This window comes from Vulpes vulpes, chromosome 15, assembly GCF_048418805.1.
Source record: "Vulpes vulpes isolate BD-2025 chromosome 15, VulVul3, whole genome shotgun sequence".
Classification (NCBI taxonomy): Eukaryota; Metazoa; Chordata; class Mammalia; order Carnivora; family Canidae; genus Vulpes; species Vulpes vulpes.
In genome coordinates this window covers 50,374,364-50,389,534 of record NC_132794.1, presented here as the reverse complement: position 1 = coordinate 50,389,534, position 15,171 = coordinate 50,374,364, and the positions used below count along the sequence as shown (strand labels likewise).

The 15,171-nt window shown below is 36.6% G+C and overlaps 1 protein-coding gene across 4 annotated transcripts in view; it reads right to left on the bottom strand.

The window, feature by feature from the left end:
- Nucleotides 1–15,171, bottom strand: part of WDR76 (WD repeat domain 76) — a 60,151-nt gene that overhangs the window by 26,295 nt on the left and 18,685 nt on the right. For all 4 annotated transcript variants that reach the window (XM_072740695.1, XM_072740696.1, XM_072740694.1 and 1 more), the window contains 4 exons: nucleotides 13,323–13,449; nucleotides 11,838–11,939; nucleotides 11,698–11,741; nucleotides 10,683–10,836 (listed from right to left, as the gene is read on the bottom strand). In XM_072740695.1, coding sequence (XP_072596796.1) covers nucleotides 10,683–10,836; nucleotides 11,698–11,741; nucleotides 11,838–11,939; nucleotides 13,323–13,449 — 427 coding nt within the window. The remainder of the gene's footprint in view (nucleotides 1–10,682; nucleotides 10,837–11,697; nucleotides 11,742–11,837; nucleotides 11,940–13,322; nucleotides 13,450–15,171) is intronic.

The following is a 15,171-nucleotide window of genomic DNA, read 5'->3' as shown; positions in this document are numbered from 1 at the left end:
GCAACAAATGGACCCCACCCCCAGCAGAAGAAGACAGTTAATTAAAATTCGAGCAGAACTAAATGATATCGAGACCAAAAGAACTGTGGAACAGATCAACAGAACCAGGAGTTGGTTCTTTGAAAGAATTAATAAGATAGATAAACCATTAGCGAACCTTATTAAAAAGAAGAGAGAGAAGACTCAAATTAATAAAATCATGAATGAGAAAGGAGAGATCACTACCAACACCAAGGAAATACAAACGATTCTAAAAACATATTATGAACAGCTGTATGCCAATAAATTAGGAAATCTAGAAGAAATGGATGCATTCCTGGAAAGCCACAAACTACCAAAACTGGAGCAGGAAGAAATAGAAAACCTGAACAGGCCAATAACCAGGGAGGAAATTGAAGCAGTCATCAAAAACCTCCCGAGACACAAGACTCCAGGGCCAGATGGCTTCCCAGGGGAATTCTATCAAACGTTTAAAGAAGAAATCATACCTATTCTACTAAAGCTGTTTGGAAAGATAGAAAGAGATGGAGTACTGCCAAATTCGTTCTATGAGGCCAGCATCACCTTAATTCCGAAACCAGACAAAGACCCCACCAAAAAGGAGAATTACAGACCAATATCCCTGATGAACATGGATGCAAAAATTCTCAACAAGATACTAGCCAATAGGATCCAACAACACATTAAGAAAATTATTCACCATGACCAAGTAGGATTTATCCCTGGGACACAAGGCTGGTTCAACACTCGTAAAACCATCAATGTGATTCATCATATCAGCAAGAGAAAAACCAAGAACCATATGATCCTCTCATTGGATGCAGAGAAAGCATTTGACAAAATACAGCATCCATTCCTGATCAAAACACTTCAGAGTGTTGGGATAGAGGGAACTTTCCTCGACATCTTAAAAGCCATTTACGAAAAGCCCACAGCAAATATCATTCTCAATGGGGAAGCACTGGGAGCCTTTCCCCTAAGATCAGGAACAAGACAGGGATGTCCACTCTCACCACTGCTGTTCAACATAGTTCTGGAAGTCCTCGCCTCAGCAATCAGACAACAAAAAGACATTAAAGGCATTCAAATTGGCAAAGAAGAAGTCAAACTCTCCCTCTTCGCCGATGACATGATACTCTACATAGAAAACCCAAAAGCCTCCACCCCAAGATTGCTAGAACTCATACAGCAATTTGGTAGCGTGGCAGGATACAAAATCAATGCCCAGAAATCAATGGCATTTCTATACACTAACAATGAGACTGAAGAAAGAGAAATTAAGGAGTCAATCCCATTTACAATTGCACCCAAAAGCATAAGATACCTAGGAATAAACCTTACCAAGGAGGTGAAGGATCTATACCCTAAAAACTATAGAACACTTCTGAAAGAAATTGAGGAAGACACAAAGAGATGGAAAAATATTCCATGCTCATGGATTGGCAGAATTAATATTGTGAAAATGTCAATGTTACCCAGGGCAATTTACACGTTTAATGCAATCCCTATCAAAATACCATGGACTTTCTTCAGAGAGTTAGAACAAATTATTTTAAGATTTGTGTGGAATCAGAAAAGACCCCGAATAGCCAGGGGAATTTTAAAAAAGAAAACCATAGCTGGGGGCATCACAATGCCAGATTTCAGGTTGTACTACAAAGCTGTGGTCATCAAGACAGTGTGGTACTGGCACAAAAATAGACACATAGATCAATGGAACAGAATAGAGAACCCAGAAGTGGACCCTGAAATGTATGGTCATCTAATATTCGATAAAGGAGGAAAGACTATCCATTGGAAGAAAGACAGTCTCTTCAATAAATGGTGCTGGGAAAATTGGACATCCACATGCAGAAGAATGAAACTGGACCACTCTCTTTCACCATACACAAAGATAAACTCAAAATGGATGAGAGATCTAAATGTGAGACAAGAGTCCATCAAAATCCTAGAGGAGAACACAGGCAACACCCTTTTTGAACTCGGCCACAGTAACTTCTTGCAAGATACATCCACAAAGGCAAAAGAAACAAAAGCAAAAATGAACTATTGGGACTTCATCAAGATAAGAAGCTTTTGCACAGCAAAGGATACAGTCAAAAAAACTAAAAGACAACCTACAGAATGGGAGAGGATATTTGCAAACGACATATCAGATAAAGGGCTAGTTTCCAAAATCTATAAAGAACTTATTAAACTCAACACCAAAGAAACAAACAATCCAATCATGAAATGGGCAAAAGACATGAAGAGAAATCTCACAGAGGAAGACATGGACATGGCCAACATGCACATGAGAAAATGCTCTGCATCACTTGCCATCAGGGAAATACAAATCAAAACCACAATGAGATACCACCTCACACCAGTGAGAATGGGGAAAATTAACAAGGCAGGAAACAACAAATGTTGGAGAGGATGCGGAGAAAAGGGAACCCTCTTACACTGTTGGTGGGAATGTGAACTGGTGCAGCCACTCTGGAAAACTGTGTGGAGGTTCCTCAAAGAGTTAAAAATAGACCTGCCCTACGACCCAGCAATTGCACTGTTGGGGATTTACCCCAAAGTTTCAGATGCAACGAAACGTCGGGACACCTGCACCCCGATGTTTCTATCAGCAATGGCCACAATAGCCAAACTGTGGAAGGAGCCTCGGTGTCCATCGAAAGATGAATGGATAAAGAAGATGTGGTTTATGTATACAATGGAATATTACTCAGCGATTAGAAACGACAAATACCCACCATTTGCTTCAACGTGGATGGAACTGGAGGGTATTATGCTGAGTGAAATAAGTCAATTGGAGAAGGACAAGCAGTGTATGTTCTCATTCATTTGGGGAATATAAATAATAGTGAAAGGGAATATAAAGGAAGGGAGAAGAAATGTTGGGAAATATCAGGAAGGGAGACAGAACATAAAGACTCCTAACTCGGGGAAACGAACTAGGGGTGGTGGAAGGGGGGAGGAGGGCGGGTGTTGGAGGGGAATGGGTGACGGGCACTGAGGTGGACACTTGACGGGATGAGCACTGGGTGTTTTTCTGTATGTTGGTAAATTGAACACCAATAAAAATTAATTAAAAAAAAAAAATTGTCACAAATCTCCAAAAAACTTTCCAATATATTAGCTGAAAAAGATCCAGGTATAAGTGGACCCACAGTTCAAATCATGTTAAGGGTCAACTGTATTTGCAACTATCTCAAGCAATATCCCCTAAAAAGGAAACAACATAAAACAAAAGGAGTTGTAGTCATTATGCTTTATTTTTTTAAACTATGTCTCAATGTTAAGCATTTTCTGTTAAGAGCATTATTTTCATCCCTTCTCCAATCTTTCCTTTCTCCATCTCTATATTTTGCTATATTATTATTTTTATTTTCTCCAGGGTAATAACATTCACATCTAGTTCCATAAAAATAATCTGTACGGCTATTTAATATTAGTTCTGCATTTAAATGGATTCAAAGCTCATCACCAATTCTTCTTCATTTCTTAATTTTTAATTCTGATTTACTCTTAATTGGCTAAGATTTGTTCTCAAGCAGTTTTTTTCCAGATGATCTCACCGGTCTTGAATTTGAGTTTTTTCACATGTAAGAATACCTACCAGCTGCCTTTAATTAGAACAGTATCTTGGACTGCTAAGTATTTCAGGCCACACTTATTTCCCTCAGAACTTTGCAGACATTATATGAAATATTGTTGTAAAAAATAGAAAAACCTGACTCTTCCCTTTGAATATAATTTATTTTTTCTGCCTAAAGACTTCTTCATCAGGGATCCCTGGGTGGCTTAGCGGTTTAGCACCTGCCTTTGGCCCAGGGCGTAATCCTGGAGTCCCGGGATCAAGTCCTGCATCAGGCTCCCTGCATGGAGCCTGCTTCTCCTTCTGCCTGTGTCTCTACCTCTCTCTCTCTGTCTCTCATGAATAAATAAATAAAATCTTTAAAAAAAATTTAAAAAAAAAAAGATTTCTTCATCTTTAAAGTTCCAAGTTTTCCTAGAACATGGCATACACATTTATTCTGTCAATTCCATTCTATCTTTTGAGAAGAATTCTCTTTGAATATATTTTCTGGGGGATCCTTGAGTGGCTCAGGGGTTTAGCGCCTGTCTTCGGCCCAGGGCGTGATCCTCAAGTCCCAGGATCGAGTCCCACATCAGGCTCCCTGCATGGAGCCTGTTTCTCCCTCAGCCTGTGTCTCTGCCTCTCTCTCTCTCTCTGTGTCTCTCATGAATAAATAAATAAAATCTTTAAAAAAAAAAAAAAAAATATATATATATATATATATATATATATATATATATATATATATATTTTCTGTTCCACTGTTGAGTCATCTTTGACTTTCTTCCCTTACTTATTGGTTGTCTGTGTTTGAGACTACCTCAAGTCTTTAAGGTTTGTAATTTTCAGCAATGTCTATTCTGTTCCTTTCTTTTGTCTAATTTATTAGTTTCACTGATCTACAATTTGTTTCCTTAGTTCTGCAATCTCCTTTTCCATCTCATTCTGTTGTTTTATCATCTTATTTGAATATTATTTTACCAAAGAATGGTTAACTTGCTGTTAACTTGCTCCACAGGAGCACTGTCGAAAAGAACTTCTGAGAAGACAAAAATATTTTACAAATATTTTACAAATATTTTACGTATGCAGTATCAATGTATCCACTAGCTATGTGTGGCTATTAAGCACTTGAAACATGCCTTATGTAACTTAAGAACTAAATTTTCTTTTTTAACTAATTTAAATGTAAATAGTCTCTCTTTTTTTAAGATTTTATTTATTTATACGAGAGAGAGAGAGAGAGAGAGAGAGAGAGAGAGAGAGGGAGAACACATAAGCAGAGGTGCAGGAGGGGCAAAGCAAGAGGGAGAGGCAGACTCCCCACTGAGCAAGAAGCCTGACAGGGGGCTCAATCCTAGGACCCCGAGATCATGACTTGAGCCCAAGGCAGACACTCAACTGAGCCACCCAGGTGCCCCATAAACGTAAATATTTAGTCTCTTAGGACCAGTAGCTACTATACTGAACAGTACAGTTCTACAGTCTGGAGCAACTGAAAAGAATTTCCTTTCTTTCCTTGAATTATATTTTTCTTCTAGGCCTGTCTTTGCATTCTAGGTTCTTTTGTTGTTTTTGCAATAGTATTTGCCTAGTTGCCATGTCATTTTATTTTCATCATGCTTAAATTGCTCTGTCCATGTTAGATGCTCTGATATAACATGTTGACTCTTTTTCCCAGTATCTGACATCAGTTCATCTTTTTCCTCAGAAAAGGACAGGCTTTTCTGTAGCCAAGAGGAAAGATGGGGGGAGGGAGTAGGAGAGAGGTAGATAGCTGGTTTCAGGTAAAACAGTATGCACAATTTGCTGGAATTCCTAGACTGTGAGATTCTGGTTCATTATTTTATATCAGGATTTGTACCACCTACTTGGCAGGTTTGTGGAGAAGGGGGTAGCTTATACCACTCCCAGAGACCAAGTAAACTTCTTGTAAGAGAATTAGTTCTACGGTCCACTTTCCCTACTTCCCCTGTTTTTCCGCTTTCCCCCCTCAGCAGCCATTTCCCTATTCCTCACTGAAAACAGGAAAAACCTAACTATCTACTCAATGTACTTCTTTCTAGTTTTAAGAATATAGGTGAAAATCCTAAGGGTTTGGTCAATTCACCAATATGGATTTTGACTGTAAGGCAAGGTAGATACTAAGCCATGCTGTGTCCCTCACCCCCCAAATAAGCTAAAGAAATACATTGCATTAAGTTATACTTCTTCCTTATTGCTCTAAGAGATTTTTTTTTATTTTATTTTTTTACTTACTGATGTGACTGCTCTTTGCTCATTCTATGGGAAATTCCAATTGCCTATTTTAATCTGAATATAATCTGAATATACCAGGTGCTTCTAGGGGCACCTGACTCAGTTGGTGGAGCATGCAACTCTTGGTCTTAGGGTTGTGAATTTGAACCCCACGTTGGGTGGGAAGATTACTTAAAAATCAAATCTTAGGGATCCCTGGGTGGCACAGCGGTTTGGCGCCTGCCTTTGGCCCAGGGCGCGATCCTGGAGACTCGGGATCGAATCCCACGTCAGGCTCCCGGTGCATGGAGCCTGCTTCTCCCTCTGCCTATGTCTCTGCCTCTCTCTCTCTCTCACTGTGTGCCTATCATAAATAAATAAAATAAAATTTAAAAAAAAATCAAATCTTAAAAAAAAAAATAAAATAAAGAGTGCTTCTTACTACTTTAAACCTAATTGAATCCAGGGCCAGTTTGTTTTGAGCCTAGAAATGACTATCTGTGCACAGTGAATTGGAATAGGAAAACTGAAAGTACAAGTACCAATTAAGACCAGTATGGTAATTCTAAAACAGAAGATGGGGTTCTGGCCCAACATAATGGCAGTAAGGATGGAAAGCGACAAAAGCATTAAAGGACTTTATTAGACACAAGGAATGAAGAGAATACCCAGCTTAAAACTCTTCAATGGCTTCCTGCTGCTTTAAGGATAAAAATCAAAATTCTTAACAAAACTTATAAAAACATATATACATCTGGCTTCTGCCCACCTCTACAGCTTCCTCCTATTTTACTCATCCCTCTTGTTCACTCCTTTGCTATCTATACCCCAGCCACACAAATATTCTTTCAGGTCCTTAAATGTATCAGGTAGGCTTCCCTTGCCTAAGGAACATGCTGTTCCCCGTACCTGAAATACTCTTCCCCCTTTCTCTACTTGGTCTATACCTACTTATCTTTCAAATCTCATTTCAGGGGGCATCCCTGGGTGGCTCAGCGGTTTCGTGCCTGCCTTCGGCCCAGGCGTTTGATCCTGGGGTCCCGGGATCGAGCCCCGCATCGGGCTCCCTGCATGGAGCCTGCTTCTCCCTCTGCCTATGTCTCTGCCTCTCTCTCTCTCAGTCTGTGTCTCTCATGAATAAATAAATAAATAAAATCTTAAAAAAAAAAAAAATCTCATTTCAGTTCTCAGTTCCTCAGGAAGGCTTTCTCTAATCCTCCAAATTAGGCCAGCGCCCTGTCTTGTGTTTTCATTAACACTACTTTTCCTTCAGTCCATTAATCACAGTATACAATTCACTCCACTTACCAAATATGTAATTACTTTTTTGGCCATAATTTCATTAATGCTGACTTGGCCACTAAATTCTAAACTCTTAAGAGGGCAGAGACAGTCTTTGCTCACAAATGTCTCATGGCTGGGGTATCATTAGAATATTACTTAGCACAAAATACTCAATAAATGTGGAAAGAATGAAGGAATGAATGGGTAAATGAGTGACTTAATAAAGGATAGCTCAACTTTTCATTCTAGGTGACACTAGGAATCTGACAAAGAGGAAAAACTGAGAGACTGTCAAGGCAATTCAATGGGGGAAAGGATATTCTTCTCAAAAAATGACAACTGAATATTCACATACAAAAAAAAAAAAAACTTGGGCCCTTATCTCGCGCCATATATAAAAAACAACTCAAGATGAATCAACAAACTGAATGTGAAAGGAAAAACTAAAAATTTTAGGACAAAAAAAAACCCCACAAAAGTTCTTCAATACTTGGGGCTAGACAAAAATGTCTAAGATATAACACGAAAGTACAATCCATTCAAATTTTTTGATAAATTCAGGGTGCCTGGGTGGCTCAGTTGCTTAAGCGTCTGCCTTTGGCTCAGGTCACAATCTCAGTGTCCTGGGATGGAGGCATTGGGCTCCCTGCTCCCTGCTCCGTGGGGAACCTGCTTCTCCCTTTACCTCTGCCTGCCACTCCCCCTGCTGTGCACACTCTGTCAAATAAATAAAAAAATCTTATAAAAATTTTTTTTAATTGGACAGCATACAAATTCAAAACTTTTACACTTCAAAAGAAAGCATTAAAGAGAAAAAAAGCATTAAAAAAGACTAGAAGACTAAAAGAAATATCTGCAAAACATATCTAATAAAGAATTTGTATCTAGAATTTACAAACTCTTAAAATTCAATAAGACAAAAAACCTAATAAAAAAATTGATAACAGATTTGAATAGCCATTTCACCAAAGATACCCAAATGGCATGAAAAAATGCTGAACCTCTTTAGTCATTAGGATTCAAATCAAAACTACAATGAGATACCACTTCACACCTACCAGAAAGGCTATAATCAAAAAGACAGATAATAATAAACACCGGTGAGCATGTGGAGAAATTAGAACCCTCATATATTGCTGGTGGGAATATTAAGCAAGGCAATCGCTTTGGAAAGCAGTTTGGCAATTCCTCAAAATGTTAACAAGTTGCCATAAGACCCAGCAATTCTATCCCTAGGTATCTACCCTAGAGAAATTAAAACAAATGTTTACAGTAGCATTATTCAGAATAGCCAAAAAGTGGAAACAACCCAAATATCTATCAAGTGATAAAATGGATCAACAAAATGTGGTATAGACAAACAATAGAATATTGTTCAACAATTGGAAAAGAATGAAATACTGATATATACTAAAACATAAATGAACCTTGAAAACATTATTCTAAGAGAAAGAAGTTAACATTTAAGACCACATATTGTATGATTCCATAACATGTTCAAAAAGGACAAATTTTATGGAGATCTGCCTGGGAATGAGGGTAATTAACTGAGGGATTAAATGTCAGCCAAGAGGAAACTTCCAGGATTGATGAAAATGTTCTAAACCTGGAGTGTAAAGATAGTTATACAACTCAGTAAACCTATTAAAAAATCATTGAGTTGTACATTTAAAACATGAACTTTATAATATATAAATAATGTCTTAATAAAGTTAATTTTTTAAAACTAAGGGAGTTGGGGGATGAGCAAAGGACAGAAGTATTAGGTTTCAGATTTCCTCAAGCTGTTAAGCCAAATGTCTAGGAAAATTAGAAGGCTGATAGAGATGGTAGACTATAGAGACCTAGTAATACAGATTTTGGAGTCACCTGGAAAGACATGAGAAAGGGACTTTTATACATGTCTTCAATTGTATACAAATCAATCTACCTTGAAAAGATCTTCACTTGACTGCTAATTTTATATTCTTTCCTTTTCAAAGTTCTTCAACCACTGAACTTTATCCATTGCTTTCATTTCTTTCACTACCCCATTCTTTTTTATTCTCTCAGTTTGTGTTCCTTCCTCATTGTTGAAGCTATTCTCTCAACTCACTAATGGTACTCCATTCTCAAAACCAATGGCCTTTTCTCTACTCCCATTCTTTTTAACTCACCTGCAAGAAGCCTTGTCAAACTCCGATGAATGAAATCCATCTCTTAGATTATACTACCTTATACTATTTTTAGTCCTCTTCCCACTTCTCTACTTGTTTTATTTACCAAATACTTTCATCTCCCACCCTCATTAATAACACTTTATCCAAATAAGGAGGAACTTATGTTCCAAAAACAAGAGAGAATTTGCAATTTGGAATTTATTTCTCTCTTCTCACAAAATCTATTTATTAACCTGAACCAGCTTCAAGTTACCATAGTGTCTTCATATCCATTAATTGTCCTTTTGGTATTTTTCAGGTCTTTGTTCTACTTTGTCAGTTAGAATATAAATTCAGAGAACATTAACTTGGCTTTTCTTATTTTTGTTTTTTGTTTTTTTTTTATTTTTATTTATTTATGATAGGCACACAGAGAGAGAGAGAGAGAGGCAGAGACACAGGCAGAGGGAGAAGAAGGCTCCATGCACCGGGAGCCCGACATGGGATTCGATCCCGATCTCCAGGATCGCACCCTGGGCCAAAGGCAGGCGCTAACCCGCTGCGCCACCCAGGGATCCTGGCTTTTCTCAATTTTGTAAACACCAAAAGCAATCCATGCAGAATTATATCTACAGTGAATAGAATTCAGCATCCATTCGTGACTCATAAAAAAAAAAAAGAAAATGAATGGGATCATCCTAAGCAGACCCCTGAGAAGATATTTTCCAGCTTGGAAACTTTATTTTAAACATAATTAGAGGGACACCTGGCTCAGTCAGTTAAGTGTCTGCCTTCGGTCAGGTCATGATCCCAGAGTCCTGGGATGGAGCCCCATGTCAGGCTCCCAGCTCAGCTGGGAATCTGCTTCTCCCTCTCCCTCTGCCCTCTCCACTTGTGCGCACACGCACTCTAATTAATTTAATTAATTAATTGATTGATTGATTCTTTTTAAAGATTAACATAGTTTGAAAACCGAGAATTTCATGTGATCTTTTCATATATATGTTTAAAGGTTTAACAGTTTCCTGGCAATTAACTTATGCTCAGATGACTAAAAATATTCAAATTAAAAATGTTAAAGTTCTAGAAAGCCAACTAAAATTTCTCGATTTCTAAAATTTGAAAGCACACAGTACAAAACTATGAATCTCAAGTAACATCTAAAAACACATGGCTCTAAGCTCTTCTCCTGTATATTGTTTCAGTCAAACTTTATTATCTTCAGGGGTACCTGGATGGCTTGGTCAGTTAAGCATCTCCCTCAGCTCAGGTCATGATTCTAGGGTCCTAGGACAGAGCTCCACATGGGGCTCCCTGCTAAGCAGGGAGCCTGCTTTTCCCTCTCCCTCTTTTGCCTCCCCTGCTTGTGTTCTCGCTCTCTCTCAAATAACTAAATAAAACCTTTAAGAAAAAAAAAAAAAACTATTATCTTCAAAAAATTAATAACTTACCAAATCCCAAAGTCCAACTTGCCCAGATTTGGCCCCAGCTGCTACCAAAGTTCTAATTTCTGATGGGTGGAGAGCCACAGAGAATACTGAGCCTTTGGTAACTTTACGAACAGTATCTTCATTAATGACCATGCCATTTAAATTAGCTTTATAGCTGAGAAAAGAAGTTAAATTTTAGAAGTAAAACCAATCAGTGATCAAAATAACTAAAAAGATGATTCAAAAAAGAGATAGTACATAGTCAACCTCCTAGTAACCAAAGAAATTAAATTAAACAATGGGATACTATTTTTTACTCATAAAAGGTAGCAGGTTGCATTTAAACATATATATTCATTAACAGTGCTAGTGGCAGAGTAAATTTATATAAGATTTTCAGAAGAAAAAAAAAAGAGTTTAGAAAACAATTCAACAATGTATACTAAAAGCCACAAAATGTCCACCATATTTGACTCATTAATATCACTTCAGGAATCTATCCTAAAGAATTAACCCAGTATCACACGTATACACTTATACATAAACACACAAATAACTAAATACACAACTAACCACACTAAATTGACAATTCCAACTACCAACAGAGTAACAAAAGGTTAAATAAATATCACCTATTAAATGATATCGTATGCAATATCCAATAAATTTAAAGACTAATAACATATTAATATTTTTCACTATATTACAGACAAAGCATAATGCAAATTTATATATACATTAGAACACAGTAAACTAAAAATGCACATGGATTCATTCATTTACTAAATAATGAGTGAATATATAGTATGCACCAGGCACTGGTTTTGGTTATTGAGACAAAATCTCTGCATTTATGAAGCTTATATCATAATGGTATTGCATACCTGAAAGGACACATAAAAACAACAGTTGTTAGGGTGGAAATATTACAGATACTTTTTTCAACTAATTTTCAAAACTTCCAGGGATGGTATATAGTCTTTATAATTTAAAGACTGAAGAAAACATAAAACAAAGGCAAGGGATTTTAACTCACCTTTTAATGTTAGGTAAGTCCTTCTCAGTATTTTTACCACTTGTCTAAAATAATGAAAAAGACCAAATACTAAATTAATATATGTACTGAAACTTCCTTAACAGATAATTCTAAAAGCTGTAAGCCCTCCCAAGTGATACCTTGCTCACTTCTGCCCAAGTCTGTAGAAATCTTTTAAATAGCTCACTGTCAGCATCTTGATTTTCAGGAGTCATTTCTAAAGGCCCAGGAGGTAACATAGGCTGATATAAAAAATAAGAAAATAAAGAATAAAATGAGAAATAAAACAGATTGACTGTTGCTCTGCCCTAGAATGTAAATTTTTCACTACTTTACTTTCACTACCAACAATACAGGTGACACATCATTAGCACTCCAAAACAGTTGCTCAATTGCCAGATATATCCTGTACACTAATAACACATATTACCCCATTTAATCATCACAATCATTCAGTGAATGAGATACTACATTTTAAAGAGATTGTAATGAAACTTAGAGAAGTTACCTTGTCCAAAGTTATACTGCCAAGAACAGGAACTGCTGGGAATTGATTCAGATCAGTTCAATTTCATTACTCAGAGTAAAATTATTCTATGCTAGTGTTTTTTAAATCACAAATTGTCAGCCAAGGATCATAAAATCTTTTCAGGGACCCCTGGGTGGCTCAGTGGTTGAGCTCTGCCTTCAGCTCAGGGCATGATCCCTGGGCCCCAGGATCGAGTCTCACATCAAGGGAGCCTGCTTCTCCTTCTGCCTATGTCTCTGCCTTTCTCTCTGTGTTTCTCATGAATAAATAAATTTAAAAAATAAATAAAATCTTTTCAATATATCACAACCAGCAATGTTTCAATGAATAAGAATAGAAAATACAACAAGTACATCACATGCAATAAGTATAAGTATCATTTCACAAGTACTGATCTTCAGCTGTGTGGCATTAATGAGCTCAATGTAAATATATTTATCATGGGTAGAGGCTTCAGAAAAACTGAAAAGCTACTCTTCCTAAGCACTTTAATTTGCAATTAGCTCCCAAAGCACCAGTCTAATTAATGCTATATTCCAATTTATAATTAAGCACTTAGATATGATATTAAAAACAGTGGGTGCTCTTGAATAAGAAATATAATTATCATCTTATTTAGACAATAAACTTGGTAAATAAAACTCTTTCTATTCACTGATAGTACGAAGTTATACTACAGCAAGGGGCTATCACCATTATCACATACTATGCATTATTAATTACATTAATACTACCATTTATTGATTACTCACTCACCCCTTAACACAGTATAAGGAACTTTACAGATACTATTTCAATTAACTCCCACAACACCTCTTTTAGGTTTCTATACTGTTGCCACTTTAAATATGGGGAAACTGGGGCTCAGAAAGGTTAAGTAATTTGTCCATAATTCCACAGCAGGTAAGCCTGCAGAAAAACAGAATCCAAGCTAATCTTTACACTTGGAAATCCTACTCAGTAATCTAGAAACAGTCAAGTATTATATTAACAAAGTACAAATTAAGCATAATTTAGTGACCTTTTAATCTAGTTTCAAACATTTCAAATTTTTCAGTAGTATATTGAGTAATATACTGTTTTTACCCTTTCTTACATTTTCATCTTCTATTATTGTCGGCTGGGTTGGAGTTGCTGGTAAAGACACTCCTGAAGGATCTACTTTTAGTAGTCTCATTGACCTTCTACATCCAGTCTCATTTTCTCTCTTCTTAGGCTTTTTCCTAAAGGAATGGGAAAAAATTCGTTATACGAGTTGTATGAATTTATTAAGGAGAGAACTTCCAGGAATGTACTTCATGGATATACTCACATTACATGGATGTACATACATAACCACATTGATCTTAGTTGAACATTTATGATATTTCCATGCTTTTAAATAAAATCATAAATAAATGTTCCATCATGGTGAGGTAAGAGGTGTTAAAATAAATTATGGCATACATCTCTAACAGAATAATATATAACCATTAAAAGAATGAAATAGATCTCTGCATGCTGATATGACATGAACTCTAAGATATAAGAAGCAAAAACAAGGTCCAGCACATGTTGAATATGCTTCCATTTGTTTTTTTAGAAAAGAGTTATGTACACACATACATTTGTACATGCTAAGATTACCTATGGAAGAATATACATGAACCTATTAACAGTGGTTTCTTCTAGAGAGAAGGCCTGGAGAACTAAGATCTAAAATGAAAAAGATATTTAAATGTTTCACTGCATTTCTTTCCATACAGTTTACTTTTTAAAATCATATACATGCCCTACTTTTTAATGCACTAATTTTTCATTTTAAAAAAGTAGTTCAAAACTTTCAATTTCCAGTTCCACATATAAGGAACTTGAAATTCACCACTCTTTCTTTTCAAGTTAAAAGGTGAATAGATTAAAAAATCAGTAACTCTTCTAGGATCCTTAAGAGAGGCAAGGACACAGTATGAACTGCTAGACTCAACACCGGAGAAATAGACAAATATAGAGTCATGGCTTACTGAAATGGAAAGTGAAGAACAAAAACCACAATGGAAACAAATGCCAAGGTAGGAAAACTATAACTGACCAGTTACTGGAGACTCAGTCAGCATGGACAAGTTAAACACTCCATAGCGGTCCACACAAAAACGTGCAGCAACTTTGTTCACAACTGTCAAAACTGGGAAGCAGCCAAGATGTCTTCCACTTACTGAACAGATAAACTACAGTATATCCAAACAATGGGATATTGTTTAGCACTAAAAAGAAACAAGCTATCAAGCCATGAAAGACAAGGAGAAACCTTAAATGCATATTACTAAGAGAAAGAAATATAAAAAGGCTACATACTGTATGATCTGAAATACATGACATTCTATTAAAGGCAAAACTATAAATACAGACAATAAAAAGATAAGTGCCTGGTTGAAGGTGGTAAGGTGATGAACAGAGAGAACACAGAAAATTTTTAGGGTGGTAAAAATGATGGATATATGTCATCATACATTTGTACAAAGCCACACAATGTACAAGAGTGAACTCTAAGGCAAACTATGGACTTTAGGGGATTATGATGTATCAGAGTAGATTCATCCTTATTAATAAATGTACCACTGTGCTGAATGATGTTGATAACGGGGAAGGTTATGCATATGTAGGAGTAGAGGAATATACAAGAAACCTCTGTACCCTCCTATCAGTTTTGTTATAAAAAAGAAACTACTCTAAAAAAAATAAAAAGAAAAAAAAAAGGAAGTCTTTAAAAAAAAAAACCCTCAAGTGGGACTCACCCCACTATTTTGTGAGATTTACATCTGGGAACTCAACTAGGTCTTCAGTATCAGAGAAAAATCCCCTCATGCTTCCCACAGTAGGAGGGGGAAAAGGACCATTTTGAAATACACCAGAGCACTTTGTTCTTCTTAATAAGGTGTGCTCTCTGGAGAACTACTTAACCAGAGCCT